We start from the raw sequence: 20,427 nt of genomic DNA on the forward strand, positions 1-20,427 counted from the left end.
CATCGTTTCATAGTGCACAGGCGGTGATTTCCTCCTAATGTTGCAGGCCCGGGAGATGTGAGGGGTCTTTTGTCTGTCTCATGAGGCTCAGGGGTTTGCTTCAAAAATCTTGGCACAGGGAACCCCTGTCTTTACACAACCCCAGGTTTGTGGACACCTTTCTTATCTTATCGCGATCTTCCCGACGTCAGTCAGCGGCATCAGATCAAGATGAACGGAAGGATTGCTCTCTCCAACTTTGTACGACTTGATGATGGGAGCCACGGCCATTTATGTCCAACTCGGCCAAGTTGAAGAACGCATGGTCTGTTGTGATCCAACCTAGAGATTTGGGCTGGCTCTGAGCATTTTCGGGTCACCTATCTTCAACGATAGGGCCCCATTTGCTTGTCATCCAATGTTGTTCATATAGGTAGGCAAGAGAGTTGGGATGGAAGTGGGACGAAACAAGTCGTTGGACAGGGCTTGCAAAAATAGGGTTGTTTCGATCGTGTTGCCACGGGATCTTTTTTGTCAAGGTTAGATTACAAATTTGGCCTCCTCCTTTCGCCGTGGGTGTCATTCTACAGTCGCATCAGCATCGATACCCCAGAAACCATGACTGATGAGACAGGCACCAGGAACGACGGGGTCGGGACGGAAACAGCCTCAACGATTCAACTGTATTGAAATATGCAGGCCCACGGCTCGACACGCAGCTTATTTGCTCCAAGCTTCAACTTTGGACGAACTACCAAATGACAAGACCATCGAAAAGGGGGTGGCCTGGAAGCAAAGCTGCGCTCATCTGTCAGGATTGCGACTGTGAGATCCTATCCAGATATTTCGCTGTGGCGCTGTGTGTCATGAAAGGATTTCCAAGCCAAGGTGCTCATTAATTAGCTGCCTTGAACTGCTGGTCTCCGGGCACGGTCTTGGGCCGACGGGGTATTTCTTTTATGTTGAAATCTCCGTCGAATGTGACGTTGTCGATGTAATTCGTATTCTTCGGAACAGCCGTGCTGGATTTCGGTTGACCAAACGAAGTGGCTGACTTTTAGCGGTGTAATCAGCTATCTCCTATTCCCGACAGCTACAGTGACGAGATGATGGAGAAGCAAAACAGCTTCTGATACAGATACATATAAGCAGGGGCCCATGCGCAGAGGAAATAGATGAAGATCGCACCCTCAGTCTGTACACATTCTCCGAGCGGCTGTCGGTACGCGGCGGCGGCTCCTGCTGTGCCGGCCGGCGGTTGATGAAAGGCATCTCTGTCGGAGTCGGGAGCCCGAGAAGCGCCTTCAAGGAGAAGTGAAGAATAAGTGGGGGATGAACTGACTTACAAGGAGGAGAACTCATGCTCGCTCGCTTGCGCTTCATCCCGAGACACAAGCTGCCCGATCGCCACGAAGCGAGGGCGCTGATTGGCCAGAGGCACAAATTGACATGGATGCCATTGGCTTTCTGGGACAGAAGCCGCATCAACTTTCTCGCAGCGTTTTCCAACCGCACGCACGGCGCTCCAGAGGTAGATGCAGTTGGCGCCCAGCAATTTGCTCTGCTACACGAAAGAAGAAAGCCAGCGCTTTGTGTCCCCTGCAAGATCCGTACGGCCGCCATTTTCGTGTCCAAGACGGCCGCTGTGGACGGCGAGCAACTGGCCCTCCCGGCACTTGAAAAATCTGGGGAGTCGATGTGCAGGCGCCTCGCTGGCCAACTGTGAAGACCGCCAAATATTCGATGAATATTGGACAATGGCATGGCAGATGAGCCAATGACAGCTGCCTTCCTGCAGTCAAGATCCTCCAAGAAGCCATATCTGCAAGGTACACTTTCCTCTTTTGTTATTGAGGGTGTGTGGGTGTGTGCCCCCCCCCCTCCCCCCTCTCCCTACCCCACGTCTGAGAGCCGCAGTTGCTGAGTACTGTTGAGGTTTGACAATTCTCCGCTCTCTTGCAGAGAGCTGTCGGATTCCATCCTTTCGTGCCACCCTCCGTCAGACGGCTCCGACATACCCCCTTGCCATCCCTTTCTCTCTCTCCCTGGCGTGGTGTTTTGGAATCGCGGAGCTGCCACCCCAGCATCCCTACCACCAAGCACCTCCTGCTCCGTCCTCCTGCCGCTCAGCTCGCCGTGCCCTCATCCTGGTCTTCCTGGTCCCGGGATGCTTGGCGGCAACGTCCCATGTCTTCTTTTTCTTCGCTGGAGACTCGCCAGGGCTCGAAACTGCTTGGCTTGCTGGGGTGTGAGAAACGTCGGCTTGGCGGTATCGTCGGATCGCCGTCGCAGCATCCACCTTCGTCAGCCATTATGCCTCTTATAATGCCCACCCGCGATTCTTTTACCCCTCTGCTCCCTTCTTCTTCGACCATGTCCCCTTCTTGCGGCCTGTGGTGATTTGTGTGTCGTTTTACTTTCTTTCCTTCATTCGTTCCTTTCTCGCCCCTTGTGGGTTGTACATTCTCCGTCGACACTAGCTGTCGTTTACCATTCCTTAACGACTTTTCAACTTTTCTGACGGTCTGGTACCATCTGCGCTTACGATTTCCTTCCTCCTTTCGACGGTCCGCCGATCTACATATCTCTCTCTCGTTGTTAGAAAGTTCTCGACTCTCAAACGCCATCATGTTGATGAAGAACGCGGTAGCGGCCCTGATGGGTTTGGCCATGGTTGCCGAGGCGGCATCAGTTCACCAGTACGGAACCCCGACAAGGACTGTAGGAAGACGGCAGTTTGGCAAGAAGAACAACTTCGGAAACCGCTTCGGTAATGGTCAGTTTGGTGGTGGCCAGAACGGCCAGAACAACAACAACAACAACAACAACAATGGCCAGAACAACAATGGCCAGAACAACAATGGCCAGAACAACAACAACAACAACAACAACAACAACAACAACAACAACAACAACAACAACAACAACAACAACAACAACAACAACAACGGGGGGAACAACAACCAGGCGTCGGAGACTTGTCTGGCTGCGGCTGCTCTCCAGACTGGTTCTCAGTCTACCGGCCAGAACGGTGCCCAGGCTGCAGATGGTCAGGTCAACTCTGCTACGTAAGTTGTCAATGCCGACTTCATAAACTTTGTGACCTGTTGCAAGACCTGGAGGTATATTAACAGTTGATAAATAGTGACAATGCCAACTTCATCAACTTCTGCCAGGGCAAAACATTGACCAACGGTCTGCAAAACCGGGATGGCTCCTGCAACGGTATCCGTAAGTTGCAGTCTTCTCAGCTGTGCTCCAACCTCGATCAGAGCTAACACTACACAGCAATGGGTGAAATCCCCTCCGCCAACCGCATGGTCTCGACTGTCATTCTCAACCCCAAGAACGGCGATGATCTCGAGCCGCTCACGACCTTCCAGATTCAGGTCAACGTCGCCAACATGCAGCTCGGCGCCTTCACCAACGCCACCAGCACCTACTACTCGGCTCCCCAGACCCTCAATGGAGGCGGCCAGATCATTGGTCACACTCACGTCACTGTTCAGGACACTGGCAACACCTTGAACCCCACCCAGCCTCTGGATGCCACTGTCTTTGCCTTCTTCAAGGGTATCAACGATGCTGGTAACGGCAACGGTCAGCTCGCCGCTGAAGTCACTGGTGGTCTCCCTACTGGCTGCTACCGTGTCTGCACCATGTCCAGTGCTTCCAACCATCAGCCCGTTCTGATGCCCGTTGCCCAGCGTGGTTCCCAAGAGGACTGCCGCTACTTCTCTGTTGGTGGTGCTTGCGCCAACAACAACAACAACAACAACAACAACAACAACAACAACAACAACGGCGGTGGCAACAACAACAACAACAACAACGGTGGCAACAACAACAACAACAACAACAACAACAATGGCGGCGACCAGGGCCAGAACAACCAGGGCCAAAACCAGGGCAACCAGGGTCAGGGCAATCAGGGGCAGGGTAATCAGGGGCAGCAGAACAACCAGGGCAACCAAGGTAATAACCAAGGCCAGAACAACCAGGGAAACCAAAATAATAACCAAGGCAACCAGGGCGCCGGAAATCAAGCGGGCGGAGGTTCGGAGGCCGGAAACAACGGCAACGGCAATAATGGCGGCAACAATAACAACAACGGAGGCGGTAACGCCGGTGCCGCCATTGCCGGCATCCAGCCCCCTCCCGTGACCGACTCTGGCAACGCGGACCGCCCGTTCGCAGTCAACGGTAACACCTTTGTGACCAGGCAGGAGGCTCAGTTCCGCGCCTGCGCCATCCAGAACAACGCCTGCGCCGGCGCCGTCAACTCTGGCCAGGCTCCTGGTCGCACCGTCCCTGACTGCAATGCGCAAGAAGCGGCTTGCCGAGCGGCTGCTTAAGCGTGCTTTGCGCTTGCTTCTCAGCCTGGTGCACACACACACACACACACACACACACCACCTCCCAACCTCCCCCTCACAGCGGTCCGCTCCTTTGGGACTTGATCTCACGAATTCGGTCCTGAACGACACTTGAGTTTTCGGAGTCTGTTTTTTATGGATGATACCCGGTTTTGTCTTGCTAGCGTCTATGCCTGCTTGCACGCCATGGAATGTCACGGATGGAAACGTTGTGGTGGGGGATCTGGACAATATTCAAGAGAAGGGAGTGTGTTGTGTTGTGTGTGTGTACCATATTTTTACCTTGCTTTTTTTTTGTTGGTTATTTTTTCTCCCCTCTTAATTTTTGGCCGTGGCTCTGTTGGTTATTGTTGTTGTTGATGATGATGATTGCAGGCAGGCGGGCGTTGTGTTTCGTTGTTATTGAGATGGATGGATATGGAAGGATGGATGGAGGACAATCACCACCACCCCTATCGCTTAGAAAAGATCTTTCCCATGTTTGGAGAGTCGTTTTGAAATGTTTTTTTATTTGGATATATTTTATTTCTCTTTTACATTACGGAGAACAGATGACGAAAAATGTAATTGTGATGGTAGTTTAGAGAGGTGTAGGAGAATGTGAGCAAGCTGGAATTCTGAGGCTACCTGGTCTGTGACTGGGAGTGGAGGATGAAGAGCGAGTGAATGAGCAGGAAAAGGGGGGGATCTAACCGCGCCGCGAATAGTCAGGGGTCGGGGGGTCAGGTAGAGAAGCAGAACGAGGCCTTTTTTTTGGCGCTCTGCAGATTCGAATTCGGGTGAGATCTTTTCCGTGAAGTGTTCCGTATTGAAGGGTTTCATGCCTGTGTTTCGAATGGTGAGGGCTTGGGAAGGACGGGGGTGGGGTGGTGAAACGTGGACAGGCGGGTATATAGGGGGTGACTTTGATCAGGTAAGGGGTCAGGGGCACTTGCACACATGTCTAAGCTCGTTTCCTTTTTTGGATGCTTGGGTGAATGGGTTGCGTGTCTCAGATTCAAAGTAGTAGGTACATTGCAAGAAAGAGATATGTGTTTGTGGGTATGTATTCCTCCCGAGTCGTCGTTAGTAGCTCTAACCTGGAATGCAAATAACTTCCAAGACGGGTGCTTTTGATGAATATACTTTTTATTTATTTACCATCATTGAATTGCTCGTCACACACGCTCCTTCTATGCACACGCTCCTTCTCTGCACACGGTGCTTCTATGTACGGTGGTATATGGTTTAGCACTCAGCACCAAATTAGTTTGATAAGACGCAGGCTTAAGATATTATCAGTAGAAAAATCTGGCAGATCCAAGGAATCCCAACTCTCTCTGACGTGTGGGAATGGTGTGGCTGCCTGGAAAATTGTCCAAAACCTTCCCGTCTTGATACCTACCCTGACATCAGATGTCACTGGGTTCCCAACAAACCGGAGGTACTCGGTAGGTAAGAACAGCCAAAATGAGGAGGTACGCATTGCTTGCTTGCTTCCACCTTCCATCCGCACTATTTAGGTGGGTGGACGTGACTGTTTTCTTTTGGAATTGCAGCAACATATTTCCCATCAGCCTTTTGAGTTTCTATCCCAATCTTCCACCGTCCACTAACATTCTGACCTCGACCAACCGACCAGCATTTTCAAATAATACCGCTACCGGACACTCCCATTGTCATGCTTTTCCCTCAGAGTCTGGTTCTGCCGGTCACCAACGCCAGCAGCATGGCGACAGCAAGGCTTTCTGACATCTTTCCCACCAACCCTCAATCCAGCTATTATGTCACTCTTGACCTGGGTACGCCTCCTCAACCAATACGCCTCACGTGAGATACCAGCAGTCCAGGCCTCTAGGTCTGGCCGCCGGCCAATATTATCGACACCAGCCCCCCAGGTGGCAAGGGACAGGAACAGTACCTACCCAGTCGATTGGACACGGTGGAACTAGCAAAGTCTGCCATGTTTCCCATTAGTGAAAGCTACAAGCACGTCCCAACGGGCGACCCTTTTGGCCGAGGCGATCTCGAAGTAGATGTGGGAGGCACGATTGGGAAGGACACTCTACCTATCCCCGCCACACATGATGTATCAATTGAGGGCATGTCCATCTCAATTGGGATGCCTAGTTACAGTACTTCTTGGAATGCAGACGGCACGCCCGCTCCCCACAAAACCGGCTTCGTACCCGGCGTGTGGGGGGATTACGATGGTGCGGTTGGTTTTGGAAGGGGAAGTACCTTTATGTAGAGGCTGTGTAAACGGAGATATATTCAGTCGAATGTGTTTGGCCTTTTCTTTGGGGATGGCAACCAAGACTCGGGGGTGGGGGGGCAATTTGGTACTGGATGGCGTCGACGTGGGCAAGTTTACAGGGCCGTTGGAGCTGATTCCGACACCTGAGCTGACGGCTGTAAACAGCCCTATGGACGGAGGGTTTGACACGTACAGAGTTTGGCTGGAGTTCTTGGAGTTTGACAGTGGGGCATCTTTTGACAATGTCATGTCTGTCCACTACTTAACCGGGCCTACAGCAGACACTCGCCCGCCTTAGACTATCTTTGCAACGTCTTCAACAAATGCCAACAGACCTGCAAAAAAATAACCACACGCATGGCACTATCCTTCCAACGCCTTCAACCATCGTCTCATCACATTCAACAGATACCAGTAGGCCTATCAACAACTCACCTCACAGGTACGAGAACTTCCGTATCCCCGTGGGCCTCGAGACCGTTAACGGTTTGACCTACCTTCCCCCGGACCTGGTCAGAGCCATCTCTACTGACCCGACGACACCGTTCTGGGGGCCGGGTTATGATGGTTTGGACAGTCAGCAGCCTGCAAGGATACCATGTCCTTGGTTCCAGAAGGAACACTCGCAAGTCAAGTTTACCTTTGGGTTCAAGACGGAGGATGGTAGGAGGGAGGTGGTGAGAATTGAGGTGCCGGTCACGGACTTGACATATGTGGTGTCAGAGACCGGGAAGAGTGAGCTGTGTGCTCTGGGGATTGTTGGCACGGATGAGCGCAATGCGGCGCTGGGGACGGGGGTGATGAAGAAGGGGTGCTGGGTGTTGGATGCGAGTGAGAGGGTTGCGAGGGGGGTGAATTGTGGGAGTGTGATTCTTCAGTGGGAGGAGGGGAAGAGATACGAGGGGAGATGTGGGGAGGGAAGGACGGTGGGCGGAGGGCCTAGGAAGAAGAACGGGGCTAAAGATGGGTATGATGGGGGGTATCATGAGTAATTCTGTTTCCTGGTATGTATGGGGACTTTGATGTGTGTGGTGATGCTTTCAGACCTCGTTTTCTTATGAACAGGTCTTGAAAGATGGTCAATAGGCTTTAAACATGGTCGACAGGTGTTGGGCGAAAGTCAAGAGGCCTCAAAACATAGCTATTGACGTCAGAGATGGTCCAAAAAGCTTTTGATTCCGTTGTCATGTTTTGAGCAAATCGTAGGTGTGTTCAAATAGATAGGTAGACCCTAAACAGCTAGTTTGTTAGACTGATAGAGGCCTTCTTGAATCGGCATGGGGGTGGGTGGGAGAGGTGTATGGAGGCTGTCATTTTGCACTGGGGATGATGTGAAGGAGTTGGCAAAGTTAGTATGGTTATGTTTCTTTTCACGACGTCTGTTTAGATGTATTTAGGTGTAGAAATTTGTTATGGTTTGGAGGGATATGCTTTAGTTTGGTGGCTCTTATAGCAATTGATCTTTGCCTCGTGAAATAACATGATTCTTTTTTAGGTGGCGGCGGTTTTGGCTTCTGGTCGTGATGTGACAACAATGAAGAAGGGAATAAGGGCTGATTCGTTCGAGCAAGCAGTATTAATTTTCGCTGATATGATCAATATCCTGCCACAGAATCAACAATTCGTCAATGGATTCAAGGGCCGCTGGTCTAGTGGTATGATTCTCGCTTAGGGTACACCCTACAGCATTGCTTGCGAGAGGTCCCGGGTTCAATCCCCGGGTGGCCCCCATTCTTTTGGCAATTTTCGGTATTATGGTTGGTGGGTGGTGCTGTTGCTATTGTGTTTCTCGGTTGAGATTGTAGAGTTGCCGTCTTTTTTCGTTGGCCGACTGTGGCATCTCAGGATGAGTTCAACAATGGGACAATTTCGTGATAGCGGCTTATGTAACCACCACCGTCCACCGTTACCGTTACACTCCCCTTGCTGCCCAGGCGACCCCTGACGGTGCAAGGGTCGCTCGGGCCGGCAGGGGTTTGGGCAAGAACATCCGCGTGGGCGGATGGGGCAGGGTTCATCCCTCTCCAATCAATTGTCACCTGATTGAGACTCGTCTTGATGGAGGGAGAGTGGATGTCGAGTCACTGAAGATATTTAGGGGTTTTCGATTCATTTGTAAGGTATTTGGATCATTATCCCGTAGAGCAGGATTGTGGCTGGCGAGTTGTAACCGCCTGACATTTCGTCTCATCGTTTCAAGCCTGAAACTGTCACCAGAAGGGGGAGGCCAGAACGGAACGGCCCCGCATTTCCCTTTTTTTTCCAGCGCTGTCGCATCTGAAACTCTTGGTGGCTTTTTCTGGTGGTCGGGTTGCCCTTTGGCGCCGGCGTAACCGTTCGTGTTGCCGTTGTCGCCTGACGCTTCATTCTCTTTTCCTCTCCTTCGCGTTGTCTTGGTGTCTTGGGTTTCGTTCGTGTGTCTTGTCTGGACCGGTCCATTCGCTTCTCTCCCTCCCTCTCCCTTCTTCTCTTCTTTTGACGTTAGGTGATTGATCACCCGTCTCTATCTACCGGTATACCGTACACACGTTCTTTTTGATACTACAGCCTGGAGCTGCTTTTTTTTTTGCGAATACCCGCTCATTAATCTACGTTTACCTAATTCGATACATACATACAAATACTTCGACGAAAAAAGAGACAAAATGAAGTTCATCGCTGTTGTCATGTCGTTTTGCGTCTCCCTCGCCAGCGCGGGAGTGGTTATCATCCCCATCAAGCCGGAGCAGGTCGTTCCCAAGGCGTCGGAGGATTGTTACTTTGGGGTTGTAACGCCTATGGGGTGCGGGTATGTTTGTTCCCTTTCTTTCTATTATAGGGGTCTTTTTTGGTTCTTTTGCTGACTTTGTTTGTGTTTGTGTAGACCTCTCAGGAACAACTAGATAATATCACCTCTCGGCACAAACATGATGTGATTGGGGACATGCTCTAGCCCAACGATGGAACTGGACAATCGATGGGAGCAAGCGCCTGCGGTGTGAATAGAGGAGAGTTTGTTGGACTTGCACGGGATGGCTGGCTTGGGGGCTGCTCAACTGGGTCGCGGAGCAACCTGTTGAACTTCAGATGGAATCGACGTCGGATAGTTTCTCGCCAACCGACAGGACTATGAGAAGGAGCCGGGGAATGCACGAGTTCAATCAGCAAAGAAGGCCGATATGCTTGTAGAGCAGCAGTGTCTAATGTATGCATCCTGCGGTTTACATCGTTGGTCTGCTTAGATATCTGGGCTTTTACTATGTTTGGGGAGGAGGGGGTTTATGTGATGGGATATTCGATTCTTTTGATACCTCTACTTTTGAGATGTATATTATTTCTGGGAGCATGCCCGTACATTCAAGCACCTACCCGTCTACCATCATATCTAGTTTATTGTGGTTCGGATAATGACTGCGATAAGCTCGGGCGATTCCTAGCAGTTACTTTCACATGAGGATACATGTGTCTGATCCGACTCCGAATAACTCCAAGAACGTTCGAAGCTTTATTCAACATTAAGTATTTCATTGGGTATATTCATACAATATCCACACCGGCAAACGGCCCATTCCGCCTACCCCTATTTTTGCCCAACCAACTCCTATCATCAAATATTGTTCGTCGATTACCGTATGAAGGCTGTGTGTGATATATGTACTTCCATAGCTTTGAGCTCTCCTCAGGTTTAGGCAGGAGGAACCGGGGCAGGAGCCTCGGTCGAGCTCCCCTGTTGAAGACCGGGAGAAGGGGGGAGGAAGAGGGGAAGGTAGGTAACGATTAGGGACATCACTAGTTACAAAAGTTAGCTTCGCTGTGCTGCGTGGGTGGCGGCATTATTGGGGGTTGAACGTACATGACATGCCCACGGCAAAGTATCCGGGGGAAGAGTTGCTCTTCTTGGTCTCTTCAGACTCTCCAAGCCAGGACTGGAGGGAGAAAGCAACAGCGGCCCTAGAGTTGAGGCGTCATGTTAGATCATGCTGAAATGTCGTGTGCGCAAAGAGATGCGACAAAGTGCTGCGGAAAAGGACAGTTGCTCACCATCCAACATAGCGGTTGCGCATGAAGATAGCCGCCATTGGTAGAGTGGAGGAGAGAGTTGAGGCAAGCTCGGGGTTGTCCCCCTTGCTGGCGGGCTCTTGAAAGGGGACAACTATTCCATCGCGAAACACATATCAGCATTCGTTGGGTCCTGTTCTTCAATTGCACCAAGTGGTTGGCTCTGATGGGGATATACGTACTCAAGTCCGGTCTGCGGGCATCTTTGGTTGAGGCCATTGTGAATAACTTGTATGGCTGACCTTTGCGCAACGGGGACAGCTAACTGGTGACGATGTTGATGCGATCAGGTCCAGAGAGACGTGTTTGGAGTAGCGTGCGCTGGAGATTGATTACGTGAACCCAGACCCCCAGCCGATCTCTCGCTGGGAGAGTGGCTCCACAGTTAGAGATCCAGCTGGGGCGGGCTTTGCGCTAAAAGACACCCCCACTATTCACTTGCTCCGTCGTCAACGGATATTGGAGAACTCAAGTCTTTCGGATGCGAGGGGCAAACAACCACCACCCTCATTCCATTTCCAGGTTCCGTTGCGATAATCATGGAAATGGAAATGTGACGCTTCCCCCACGTTGACAGATGCTGTCCTCTGGCAGCGCAGCAGCTCAACGAGGAAGGTCAGACTACACCCGACTGGAACCTGGAATTTGGAAAGACTTCCCGTCAATATCAGACTGGCGGACTTCAACAACGGCGGCCAAATCCTAAACCGGCTGCTCAGTCAAGATCCCTCATATTTGTCCGAGAATTCAGCATCAGCTCCAGGCGAGACCAGGCGAACGTCCTGATTCGGCAGCACACAGGTGCCGTTTCTTATCATGACTAATATAGCAGAACGGGCGGAACGGTATCTCGCCCGCGATCTGTAGCATCGGAGAGTTGATCAGCACTTGCTTGTCTCTCACAGAAGGTTGCACAGAAATCATAAACGTGTAGGGTGTACCCCACCATGATGCATACGATATTGTTGGACATCCATGGACTCGCCTTCGCACCTAACGCACGCAAGAGCAAACACGCCGTGGGCAAAATACGAGAGGGACTTTTTTTTTTTGATAGCAGTAAACACCTCTCTGTTCGACCGATGGGGTAAGCATCCTCGCAGCTGCAGGCTGGCAGCTCCGTCGGGCTCCCCCGTGCAAAGTGATGGGGATGGTGGTCATCCTCGTGCTGGAGATATGTAATTGGAGCAGCGTAATCGTAACACAGCCGACACTGGACGGTGCCCGTGGAAGGGACCTGTGAGGACACCCTTGCAGAGGCCCCACCAACTGTCCAACTGCCCGCAACCCACAATCCGCAACCCGCAGCAGCGCTTCAAGCCAGTGAGCAGCACAGGCGCACGCCATTGCCCAGCGCTACACTACGTTAGGCCGGTCGTGCTTCCGGGACCCGACCTCCTGTCCCACGACGACGAACATGATTGCCAACCTCAGCTCACATCTTTCCTGTGCTCCTCCAACACCCACCTCTCATCTGTTCTCACTCTGCACACCTGGACAGACAAACACGAATTTGAACTCCTCCTCCCCCTTTTGACACGCGACCGGCGACAAAGTTCCTCGCCTACCCAAGGGAAGTCGGCCACATCCAACCTAGTTCCAGCTTCTCCCGAAGCCGCCCGCTGCCCCATTCGTCCATCAGATCCCGGGCAGGGGCCAGGCTCCGATTGACATCCCAGCCTACCCGTCCGAGATATCTGATCGCCGACCGACGGAGAACGTCCATCTTTGACCTCACCTTCACCCAACACCACCAACATCGAACGGACATGGCGCAAGTGCTGGTCCTCACGAGATGACCTCCCGGCCCCCACTGGGCGTCCAGCAGCGACAGCCCCAGCAGCATTCGCTGGCCGGGCCAGGTTTGTCGCAACGGCCGGCAGCGCATCAGCGCGCCCTCTCACAGCAGCAGCAGTTCCTGCCGCCGTCACCCATACGAAAAGAGACAGGTTCGTTCGAATTCACTCCGCCAGATTATAACGATGGCGCAAACACGAGGTATCCGGGCCAGCGCCGCGGCGGTTCGCGCCTCAAGCTCGAGCTGTCGCACGAGTCCCTCGAGTCCATTACACATACCGGCATCATCGAGTCGCCCAACGCCATCGACTCCTCGAAACCCTTCACTCCCTCTCGCATGATGCTCCCTACCGACTCCTCCGACCTGGGCGACATGAGCCCACACTTTTCCCATCTCCCGACCGTCGATCTGGACGCCCCTCTGCCCATGCCCCAGCGCCGGTTACGAATCACGCTTCCCCGTCGCGACCCCCCACCGATACCTTCTAGCACGACAAGAAAAGACGTGCCGCCGAAGCCATACCAAGTCGAGGTACCATCTGCTGCTCCGCGCTACTATACACATGGCAAAGTCGAAGCCCGGCCACGAAAAGGCGGCACCGCTTCTACAGCGGGACATCTGGCTCCTCCTCCGTCGATTGGTTATGCAGACTTCTATCCCTGGATGGGAAATCATCCAGAGGATCAGTTTTCCGAAAATGTTATTCGACAGGGTCACTTTGACAAGCCAGCGTTCAACCCCGATACGCAGTCGGGCAAGTACGCCATATTCCCGTCGATGAAAGGGGCAAACAGTTCGCTCCATACACTCTCCGCCATATTTACCGCCGCTCTGGGAGCAAGAAGAAACAACGGCCAGATCGCGTCTCATTCGACCTTTAGGTACCCGCCTCGAGTGACGGTTACCGACACAAAGAGGGAATTATGGCTGAAGGATCTTGCCAATCCTGCTTCCTCCCTTCGAAGGCTTGCTCGAACCATCCCCCATGGCCTCCGAAACCAGGCCTTGCTCGAACAGTGCTTGAACAAGAGGATTCCGTTTGAGCGCGCGGTGTGGTTGATACAATGTGTCGGTGCGAACGAGCTACGGACCTGCAAGCGGAAGGGCGTTAGCCTCGCCCAATCTTTCGCTGCTGAAGTCCGTTGGATTAAGGACTGGACGGTCTCCGTGCAGAAGTTCGTTGAAAATGTGCTCTTCTCCTTTGACGACAAGGACTGGAAAGCCAGGGTCCAGTACGTGATTCTTCTGGCTACACACCTATACGAGCAATATTTGCTTGATCGGGAGACGTACATGGAGTGGCTTGTCTCCAGTTTCGAAAACAGCAATCAGAATCGGCTTCCCATGTGGATGCTTATCACCGAGATATATTGGAAAGATTTACTCAAGCTCAGGAGATATGGACGGAGACTGGTCACCGCTCTTATTAGTCATCATCAGCTGGTGAGTGGCTTTGGCCTGATATATTGCAAGACGCAGCCTCCTAATCGTGATATAGGTCTTCAACCATCCGGACAGAGACATATTACAACCGCTGCTTTCTAAAACAACAACACTGCTCAATACACTGATACTAAGCAGTCCGGAAAACTTCGTATCGCCTTCTGTTTGGTCAAAATATCGAGACACGATCAAAGCATGCTTGCCAGTTGGTGATACAAAACGGCATGACGCCTTCGCAGCTATTGGGTCTCGAAACGAGCAGCTCATGGCATCTGGAAACAGATCACAGCCGGCCGCCCGCCACATATTAGTGCAGTGGTTGGACAGGAACACGCAGGCACCCATGTCAGAAGAAGGGCCTGCGAATTCTTGGAACATTTCCAAGGACAAATCTGCGCTGGCAAGGGCCCTGCTGGAGTGGTGCACTTCGCTTTACCGCCCAGGAAAAACGAAAGTCTACATCGCCGGTCAGCTGTTGCAACACTGGAGTATGCTGGGCTTGGACGTCACCACCGAAATCTTGGATTTTTTAGATGCCGACCCTTGTGCGCAAAAGGAGCGCAAAGACCACCTCTATCATCTCGTCTGCGAGCTTGTTCGCTCCAACGCCTTCTCTGTGCCGCGTTACATCCAATGGCTCAGCGCAAGGGGAGGTATAACTAATCCTGAGGATATTCTGCCTGATGGACCGGCATCCACGCGGCTTCTTGCAGAGATTCCTCCTTTCGGCCTGTCGAGCGAGCAGAGGAATCTTAGAAGTGGAATGCTTCGACGTGCCTCGTTCAGCGTGGACGATGAAGCACGAGACGCAGAAATGGCTCTAAAGTTAGTGAGGCAGTCCCTAGGCCTCCCCCTGGATCCAGCAGACCCCATCCGGCAGCGAAAACCACGAAGTATCAATAAAATCAGCCAGCAAATACAAACCGCCAGTCGAGCGCTCAAGGCAGAAATCGGTCGCTGGCTCCGGGATAGTGTGGCTTCCACATATGGAGGGAAGGACAAGACAGGTAGCGGTGGGCCTGGAGCATCGCCGACGTTATTTGGCAGCATTCGACAAATCCTCGAAGCTGCTGAGGATTTGTCCATGCTTGCAGACGTTCTGAGATCGCTCATCTCCAACGCTTGCGTAGAGGTACTGGCCGCCATAGCGAACACGGTCAACCGACACTTCTTCATCTTCTCGGCTTTGGGTGTCTCCAAAGGACTTTTCAACGACTTGAGCAAAAAGCTCAGGGCTGTCTATCTGGAGCAGGGACCTGGAGCCCGACCACTGTTAGTCTCACTCGTCTCCCTAGCCCCGAGAATACCTGGGATGGACGAGTTGGCCACACAACTCAGGAAAGATTTGGCACTTAGCAGTCGTCAAAATCCCGTGGACGCCTGTTCGCCTGTTTCGGACAATATGATTGCTCGGCTGCAGGATGATAGCAACGACTTGCACGAGGAGATCGAGAAGCTGCTGGCTGCCGGCACAAGCGTGGACAAGAAAACTATGGAGAACCTGTTCCAGACCATCATCCAGAGGCTACATCAAAGCTGGGGAGAGTCAGCCGACAAGCAACGGGTATGCAGTGTCTTCCTTGCTCGGTTGCGTGTTTTTGACATGCCGCTCTTTGATGCCCTTATGGCAAAGTGGATTGCCTACCTGCGGACTCTGACCAATCGGCCGTCTATCGATCGCATCTTTCCTCTCCTGGTCTCGAACGGATGCCTAACGATGCCGACGATACTCGCGTCAACATCAGACTCGTCTACACCGACACCAATCACCCGCGTCCCAACAGGCGGAGCCAGCTGGCCCCAGATTGTCCAGATCACCTACCGAACAAGATACATGCAGGAGACGCTCAAACTGCTGATGAACCCGCTGCGGCCTGATTATGACCTGATCACGCCCGAGGAGATCTACCGCTTCACCAACCTTCAAGAGCAGGTTCTGAGGGAGAACCCCAAAGATATGCTTGCTCTCATTGGCTCAGCCATGGCCGAGTACTCCTTCGCGCGAGCTCAAAACGATACTCGGGGCCTTCCGCTCAATGACCCCATCATACAGGAACGTCTCTCGACACTGATCAAGCTCTTGGTGTTGAAAGACGCTGCTGGTGTTGGTCGTGCGTTGGCCGCCTGGGCAGCCAGAAGCCCAGATGGTTATGTTGGCAGTTGGATCGACAATATGACGACTAAACTCCTCCTTCCGTCGGCTGACAGACACACCCACATCACCTTTGACCAAATCCTGGAGCTCACCAACGAGTTCACCTGGCCCTTTTGTCACCTCCAGCTCTTCCTCCAAACCTCGACGCCTCCAACTGACCAGAGCAATAACCAACAAGCACCTGCAGCCGATAGGCAGCCGTCTACACTCGACTCCTTGACCAGCGCCATGGACAGGGCAATCGACAAGAAGAATCTGACCTGGGTGGGGATTGTGCTTTCGCTAAATGTGGAAGTGGTCCAGCAGCTCAAGGGCAGAGCCCAAAGCCGCTTCCTCGGGCTGATTCCATCTCCCCGGGAACCCCTTCCGGTCAACACAGCCGGCCCCGTACCGGAACAGTCGCTCCAAATGGCCGAGAACTTGCTATCTGTCATTGAAGCCCTCATGAGGGGCAGCCCACCCGGGGCAAGACAGCCGCAGCTTCCGCCAGAGGTTGTCATCAAGCTGTCTGACCTCTGGGAGCTCGTCGCCAACCCGGAGCTGGACCTCTCGGTCAAACAGCAGATCATCACGCGGTGGCTGCCGCTGCTCCTAAACTTCATCACGCTGCACACCCAGGCCTTTGACGCGAGCAAGGCCTCTAGTGACATTCGCGCGCGACTGCTGGTTGTCTGCGCGGGTTTGATGCAGGAATTGGACACGCTGCACGGACCGGGTGCTCATACTAGGGGCCTGGCGGCTAGGGTGTTTGACTTGGGGTGTGTGCTGAGTGATAATTTGCCCGAGGAGCAAAGGGGGCAGTGTGTGAGAGCGTTGTTTGGGACGGGGAGTGGCAATGGTGGGGGGGATGGGAGGTTGAGGTATTTGTTGAGCTGGGCGGGGAGTGGGAGCAATGGGTGTGAGGGGATTTGGGTTAGTGTTAGGGAACGGGGGAGGCAGGTGGCGATGGGGGGGCAGCAGCAGGGACAGGTGATGAAGGATGGGGTTGGGTTTGCGGTTGAGAAGTTGGCAGTTCCGGGGGGGTTATGGAGTGGGACGACGACGGCGACGCCGGGGGTGGTGGTGGGGGGGAACAATGGGGGACAACAGCAGCAACAACAGCAGCAGACTGTCGCTGGTATTGGGGGAGGGGAGAGGTTGACGCCGTTTGGGATGAGGAAGTGGGATATTGTTCATGTCCCTACTGGGGCGGTGGTGGAGAATGATACGGGGTTGGATTTGTCGCTTTTTGAGGCGAGGGGGCAGAAGGTTTGGCCTACTAAACAGTTGTAGTGGGGGTTGAAAGGGAAGGATATACTATACCCAATCGTGTTTTGTTCTTTTGTTTATGTTTGTTTAGGTAGTTGGGGGCGGGGGGGAAGAACGGGGAATGTGTTTTTTGCAAGTCCTACTTATCATGGCATGTTCTGCATGGTTGGGCGAGAGAGGATAGAAGATTTTCTGGACGGGATGGATGGTTTTATTCAGGATTGTTTAAAATAGGATGATGAGGGAGAGATAGGATGGAAAGCACGAGATTCTTCAACATAGCGCCGTGTATAGCAGCAAAACAAGAGGTTTGTTTCTAGTGTAGTGGAGTCTTTTGATTTGGCGGGGTTTTTTTCTTGTTCTTTTTTGACGTAATATGGGCGGTTTATAGATATTCTTGGGGGAAAGGATTGGTTTGCCATTGCTTGTTTTGTTGTGTAAAGGATTATGGAATGCGTGTATGTTGGTGTGTTGTGTTCAGAGAGATTATCTGGGTATGGGAAGGGCTGGTTAAGGGCTGGTTATGATAATGAAAGATGGATACCTTGCATAGCGAATGTTATGGACAATGGAAAGTTTGAGTTTTGTCTCGAGTTGTTGGATTGGGGTAGGATAGTGTAGTCTGTGTGGTTGTGCGAGTGCCTGGATGACCGAGTCTTCTTGGCTAGACACAATGAAGACTATCTCCGGGGCAGGAAAGTTCATGTCATAGTTGCCAGCTTGATGGGAAGGCAGAAAGTACACTATAACCAAGTTATTGGACCTGATTAGGCAGAAAGGTAATTCTTATCATTGGGTTCATCTGTTGGGCTAGAAGTAAGTAGGCGGTCATGTAGGTATGCCGCAGCGTCACCTTGCTTTGGAGTATAACCTGGCCGTACTTGATCTCACCCAAGTTTCTCTGTTGTCCGCGTCTTCGAGCCATATGACGGGGTTTGCATGTATTCTCCAGAGAGAACATAATGTATAGAGTGCCTTCACCTTTAGCAGCAAACAAGATACAACAAGAGGCATTCTTCTTTTGAAATACTCTATTCTTATACCATAAGCTTCAAGTTCTTCTACTAGATTTGCATTTGCTCTTTACAATTCCATTTTTCTCCACTCAAAGATGGCAGCTCTATGCATTGAACTCGTATCAGTTATTGGAAAGCACCTACCTTCACCCAAAGCTAGTTGCTCTTCCTGGCTTGCACCACTTGCAACTACAAAGTCAACATTTTGCTACACTTAAGTATCAGTGGAGCAACTCAGAGTTACTTTACCAGAAACGCGATTCAGAGCAAGGCTCAAGGCAAGGGGGGCTCTCGCATCGCCAGCAATAAACTCGAACCCGCCAACAAAACCCGCCCCAACCCGCCCCTTGTCCCGTCCTTCCCGCGCCCCCCTTGTGCTGGTCCTTGTTTTTCTCACATGTTGATGTCAGAACTTGCATTCTTCAACCCGGAAGCAGACAATATTTCCCATGTACCGCATCGCTTCGATTGTCAAGCAAAAACCTTACTGTTTAGGTTACATGTCAACAGAAGAAGATACCTCAGCCAAAGTCTACCGACGTCGATTTTCCCTCCAGGACAGCCTCATTTTCCCCCAGTCTACATACCCTACCATTCAGTCTCCATCTCCTGCAAGGTATGTAAGCAAGTAGGTAGCAAACCCGTAGCTACGCCCTACCCCTACCTCTCCCCCCCTTCTTCCCGCCCCCTGCCCCTGACATATCGCTGACCCGCCTTCTTGCATATCCAAAGCCCACACCGCCGTTACAGCGAAGGATTCTATATGGACAGGGGTAGGTGTGTGGATTAGCATATCAAGAGCAACCACGATGATAAACATCAAGTTCAAAAGGCTGATGAGCTGGTCAGCAGCTCCGTTGTATTCATGCAGGTGGGGAGGGATGTTTGGATGTTGACGTGGTGGACTTTGTGAGGACTCGGGGTTTTGCCCGCTTAAGCTAGGTGAGAACAGCCAGCTGTTGTTGAGGTTGTGTTTGTTTACCTACCTTTGTTGTGCTGGTACGGATGTGTGAGTTGTTTCCCTGATGCTAGTGTGCTGGCCGGCCCCCAGGCTGATAGTCGAGACTCGATGGGGTATACGGTACATCGTTACAAAGCAAGCCGGAGTTTTTCTCGATTGCAAGAACGTCCAGCAGGTACATGATGCTGTTTGAAGGTTCTTAGAATTCTTAGTAGTCACTCGGTCTCGTTCAGTGATAGATAGGTACCGTCGAGAGAGCAGACAATCTGCTTTGGAACAGTCCCTTCAAAAATGACATCACAGAAGGGGTCCAGAGTTCATCGTAGGGAAAATAAAAAAAAAGGAACCCGACCTTGCATATCGATTGTGAAACGACCCTGAATATTCTCCTTCATCGCCCCAGAATTTCCTTCTGACAAACCAGGCGGCATGAGGAACAGGTACCTTTTTGTGCATTCAAGGAGTTCTGGGCACGTCGAGGATTGCTTGCCTACCTACAGCGATAGGTAGGATGGACTGCACCCTTTAGAGAGGACAGCCGCACCTACCTAGGTGGTAGAAGTCATAATAGCAGCCTGGTATATGGGTCCAACCTCCTCTGGCTGCAAGGACAATAGAGATAAGTCATGTAGGATGGATGGAAAAGGACAAAAAGAAACAGATGAGCCCGATCCCTCTCCGCGCCGCAATTTGCCATTTGATCCCATCCTATCACCTTTTGCCTTTCCCAAACCCGCAAACCGATGAGCAAAACCTGATCTGAATATCCAAACCTACAGCCTGAGAGCACTCTGGTCATCCGATCCAGGCTCCGGAAACCTCAACCCATCGATCTCAAGATAAAACCTCCCCCCCAAAAAATACGAGAGTTTTTGTATCTTTTTTTCTTCTTGCGGTGTGTGTTTGTGTGAGATGTAAGATGAAATCTGCAGCATGTATGTATGTCTGGCCATGAGAAAAGGCCGATATAAAAAAGATGCAAACTGACGTTGACAAGAGACAAATACTCACCTTCGAAAATGCCGTGGAATCTTCGGCCCCTGACATATATCATCAAACGCTGAGGCTACAGGTATATGCATTTTAGCCATCGAAACTTTTTATGAGACTCTTTCCCCCCTGCGATGGATTGATAATCAGTGAGTAAAAGAAAAAAATAAATAAAAAAGGTGAGAGA

At 51.8% G+C, this 20,427-nt stretch overlaps 7 protein-coding genes and 1 non-coding gene across 8 annotated transcripts; 6 read left to right on the forward strand and 2 right to left on the reverse strand.

The window, feature by feature from the left end:
- Positions 1-480: 480 nt before the first annotated feature.
- Positions 481-1,743, reverse strand: QC761_116915 (uncharacterized protein; the record flags this gene model as incomplete). Its single annotated transcript, XM_062874963.1, has 2 exons — positions 481-1,108; positions 1,168-1,743. 2 exons carry the CDS (start codon positions 1,741-1,743, stop codon positions 1,073-1,075), a joined length of 612 nt encoding a protein of 203 aa, XP_062738179.1. The 3' UTR covers positions 481-1,072.
- Positions 1,744-2,607: 864 nt separating this feature from the next.
- Positions 2,608-4,334, forward strand: QC761_116920 (uncharacterized protein; the record flags this gene model as incomplete). Its single annotated transcript, XM_062874964.1, has 3 exons — positions 2,608-3,047; positions 3,125-3,210; positions 3,268-4,334. 3 exons carry the CDS (start codon positions 2,608-2,610, stop codon positions 4,332-4,334), a joined length of 1,593 nt encoding a protein of 530 aa, XP_062738180.1.
- A 2,426-nt stretch (positions 4,335-6,760) lies between these two features.
- Positions 6,761-7,583, forward strand: QC761_116925 (uncharacterized protein; the record flags this gene model as incomplete). Its single annotated transcript, XM_062874965.1, has 2 exons — positions 6,761-6,788; positions 7,000-7,583. The coding sequence occupies 2 exons, from the start codon at positions 6,761-6,763 to the stop codon at positions 7,581-7,583; spliced, it is 612 nt and encodes a 203-aa protein (XP_062738181.1).
- A 646-nt stretch (positions 7,584-8,229) lies between these two features.
- On the forward strand, positions 8,230-8,320 carry QC761_0018970. Its single transcript has one exon. It is a non-coding gene; the product is annotated as a tRNA-Pro (tRNA).
- A 371-nt stretch (positions 8,321-8,691) lies between these two features.
- MC69 (Secreted virulence factor mc69) lies at positions 8,692-9,856 on the forward strand. Its single transcript, XM_062874966.1, has 2 exons — positions 8,692-9,380; positions 9,455-9,856. The coding sequence occupies exons 1-2, from the start codon at positions 9,237-9,239 to the stop codon at positions 9,521-9,523; spliced, it is 213 nt and encodes a 70-aa protein (XP_062738182.1). The 5' UTR covers positions 8,692-9,236; the 3' UTR covers positions 9,524-9,856.
- A 191-nt stretch (positions 9,857-10,047) lies between these two features.
- Positions 10,048-11,187, reverse strand: QC761_116940 (uncharacterized protein). Its single transcript, XM_062874967.1, has 4 exons — positions 10,812-11,187; positions 10,612-10,723; positions 10,424-10,521; positions 10,048-10,359 (listed from the first exon to the last, which is right to left on the reverse strand). The coding sequence occupies exons 1-4, from the start codon at positions 10,846-10,848 to the stop codon at positions 10,256-10,258; spliced, it is 351 nt and encodes a 116-aa protein (XP_062738183.1). The 5' UTR covers positions 10,849-11,187; the 3' UTR covers positions 10,048-10,255.
- SRB8 (RNA polymerase II mediator complex subunit) lies at positions 11,075-17,297 on the forward strand (the record flags this gene model as incomplete). Its single annotated transcript, XM_062874968.1, has 2 exons — positions 11,075-13,870; positions 13,926-17,297. The coding sequence occupies exons 1-2, from the start codon at positions 12,425-12,427 to the stop codon at positions 17,295-17,297; spliced, it is 4,818 nt and encodes a 1,605-aa protein (XP_062738184.1). The 5' UTR covers positions 11,075-12,424.
- A 1,441-nt stretch (positions 17,298-18,738) lies between these two features.
- Positions 18,739-19,202, forward strand: QC761_116960 (uncharacterized protein; the record flags this gene model as incomplete). Its single annotated transcript, XM_062874969.1, has 3 exons — positions 18,739-18,905; positions 19,022-19,066; positions 19,091-19,202. The coding sequence occupies 3 exons, from the start codon at positions 18,739-18,741 to the stop codon at positions 19,200-19,202; spliced, it is 324 nt and encodes a 107-aa protein (XP_062738185.1).
- Between the last annotated feature and the right edge of the window lie 1,225 nt (positions 19,203-20,427).

The sequence above is a fragment of the Podospora bellae-mahoneyi genome, assembly GCF_035222275.1.
Source record: "Podospora bellae-mahoneyi strain CBS 112042 chromosome 1 map unlocalized CBS112042p_1, whole genome shotgun sequence".
Taxonomy (NCBI): Eukaryota; Fungi; Ascomycota; class Sordariomycetes; order Sordariales; family Podosporaceae; genus Podospora; species Podospora bellae-mahoneyi.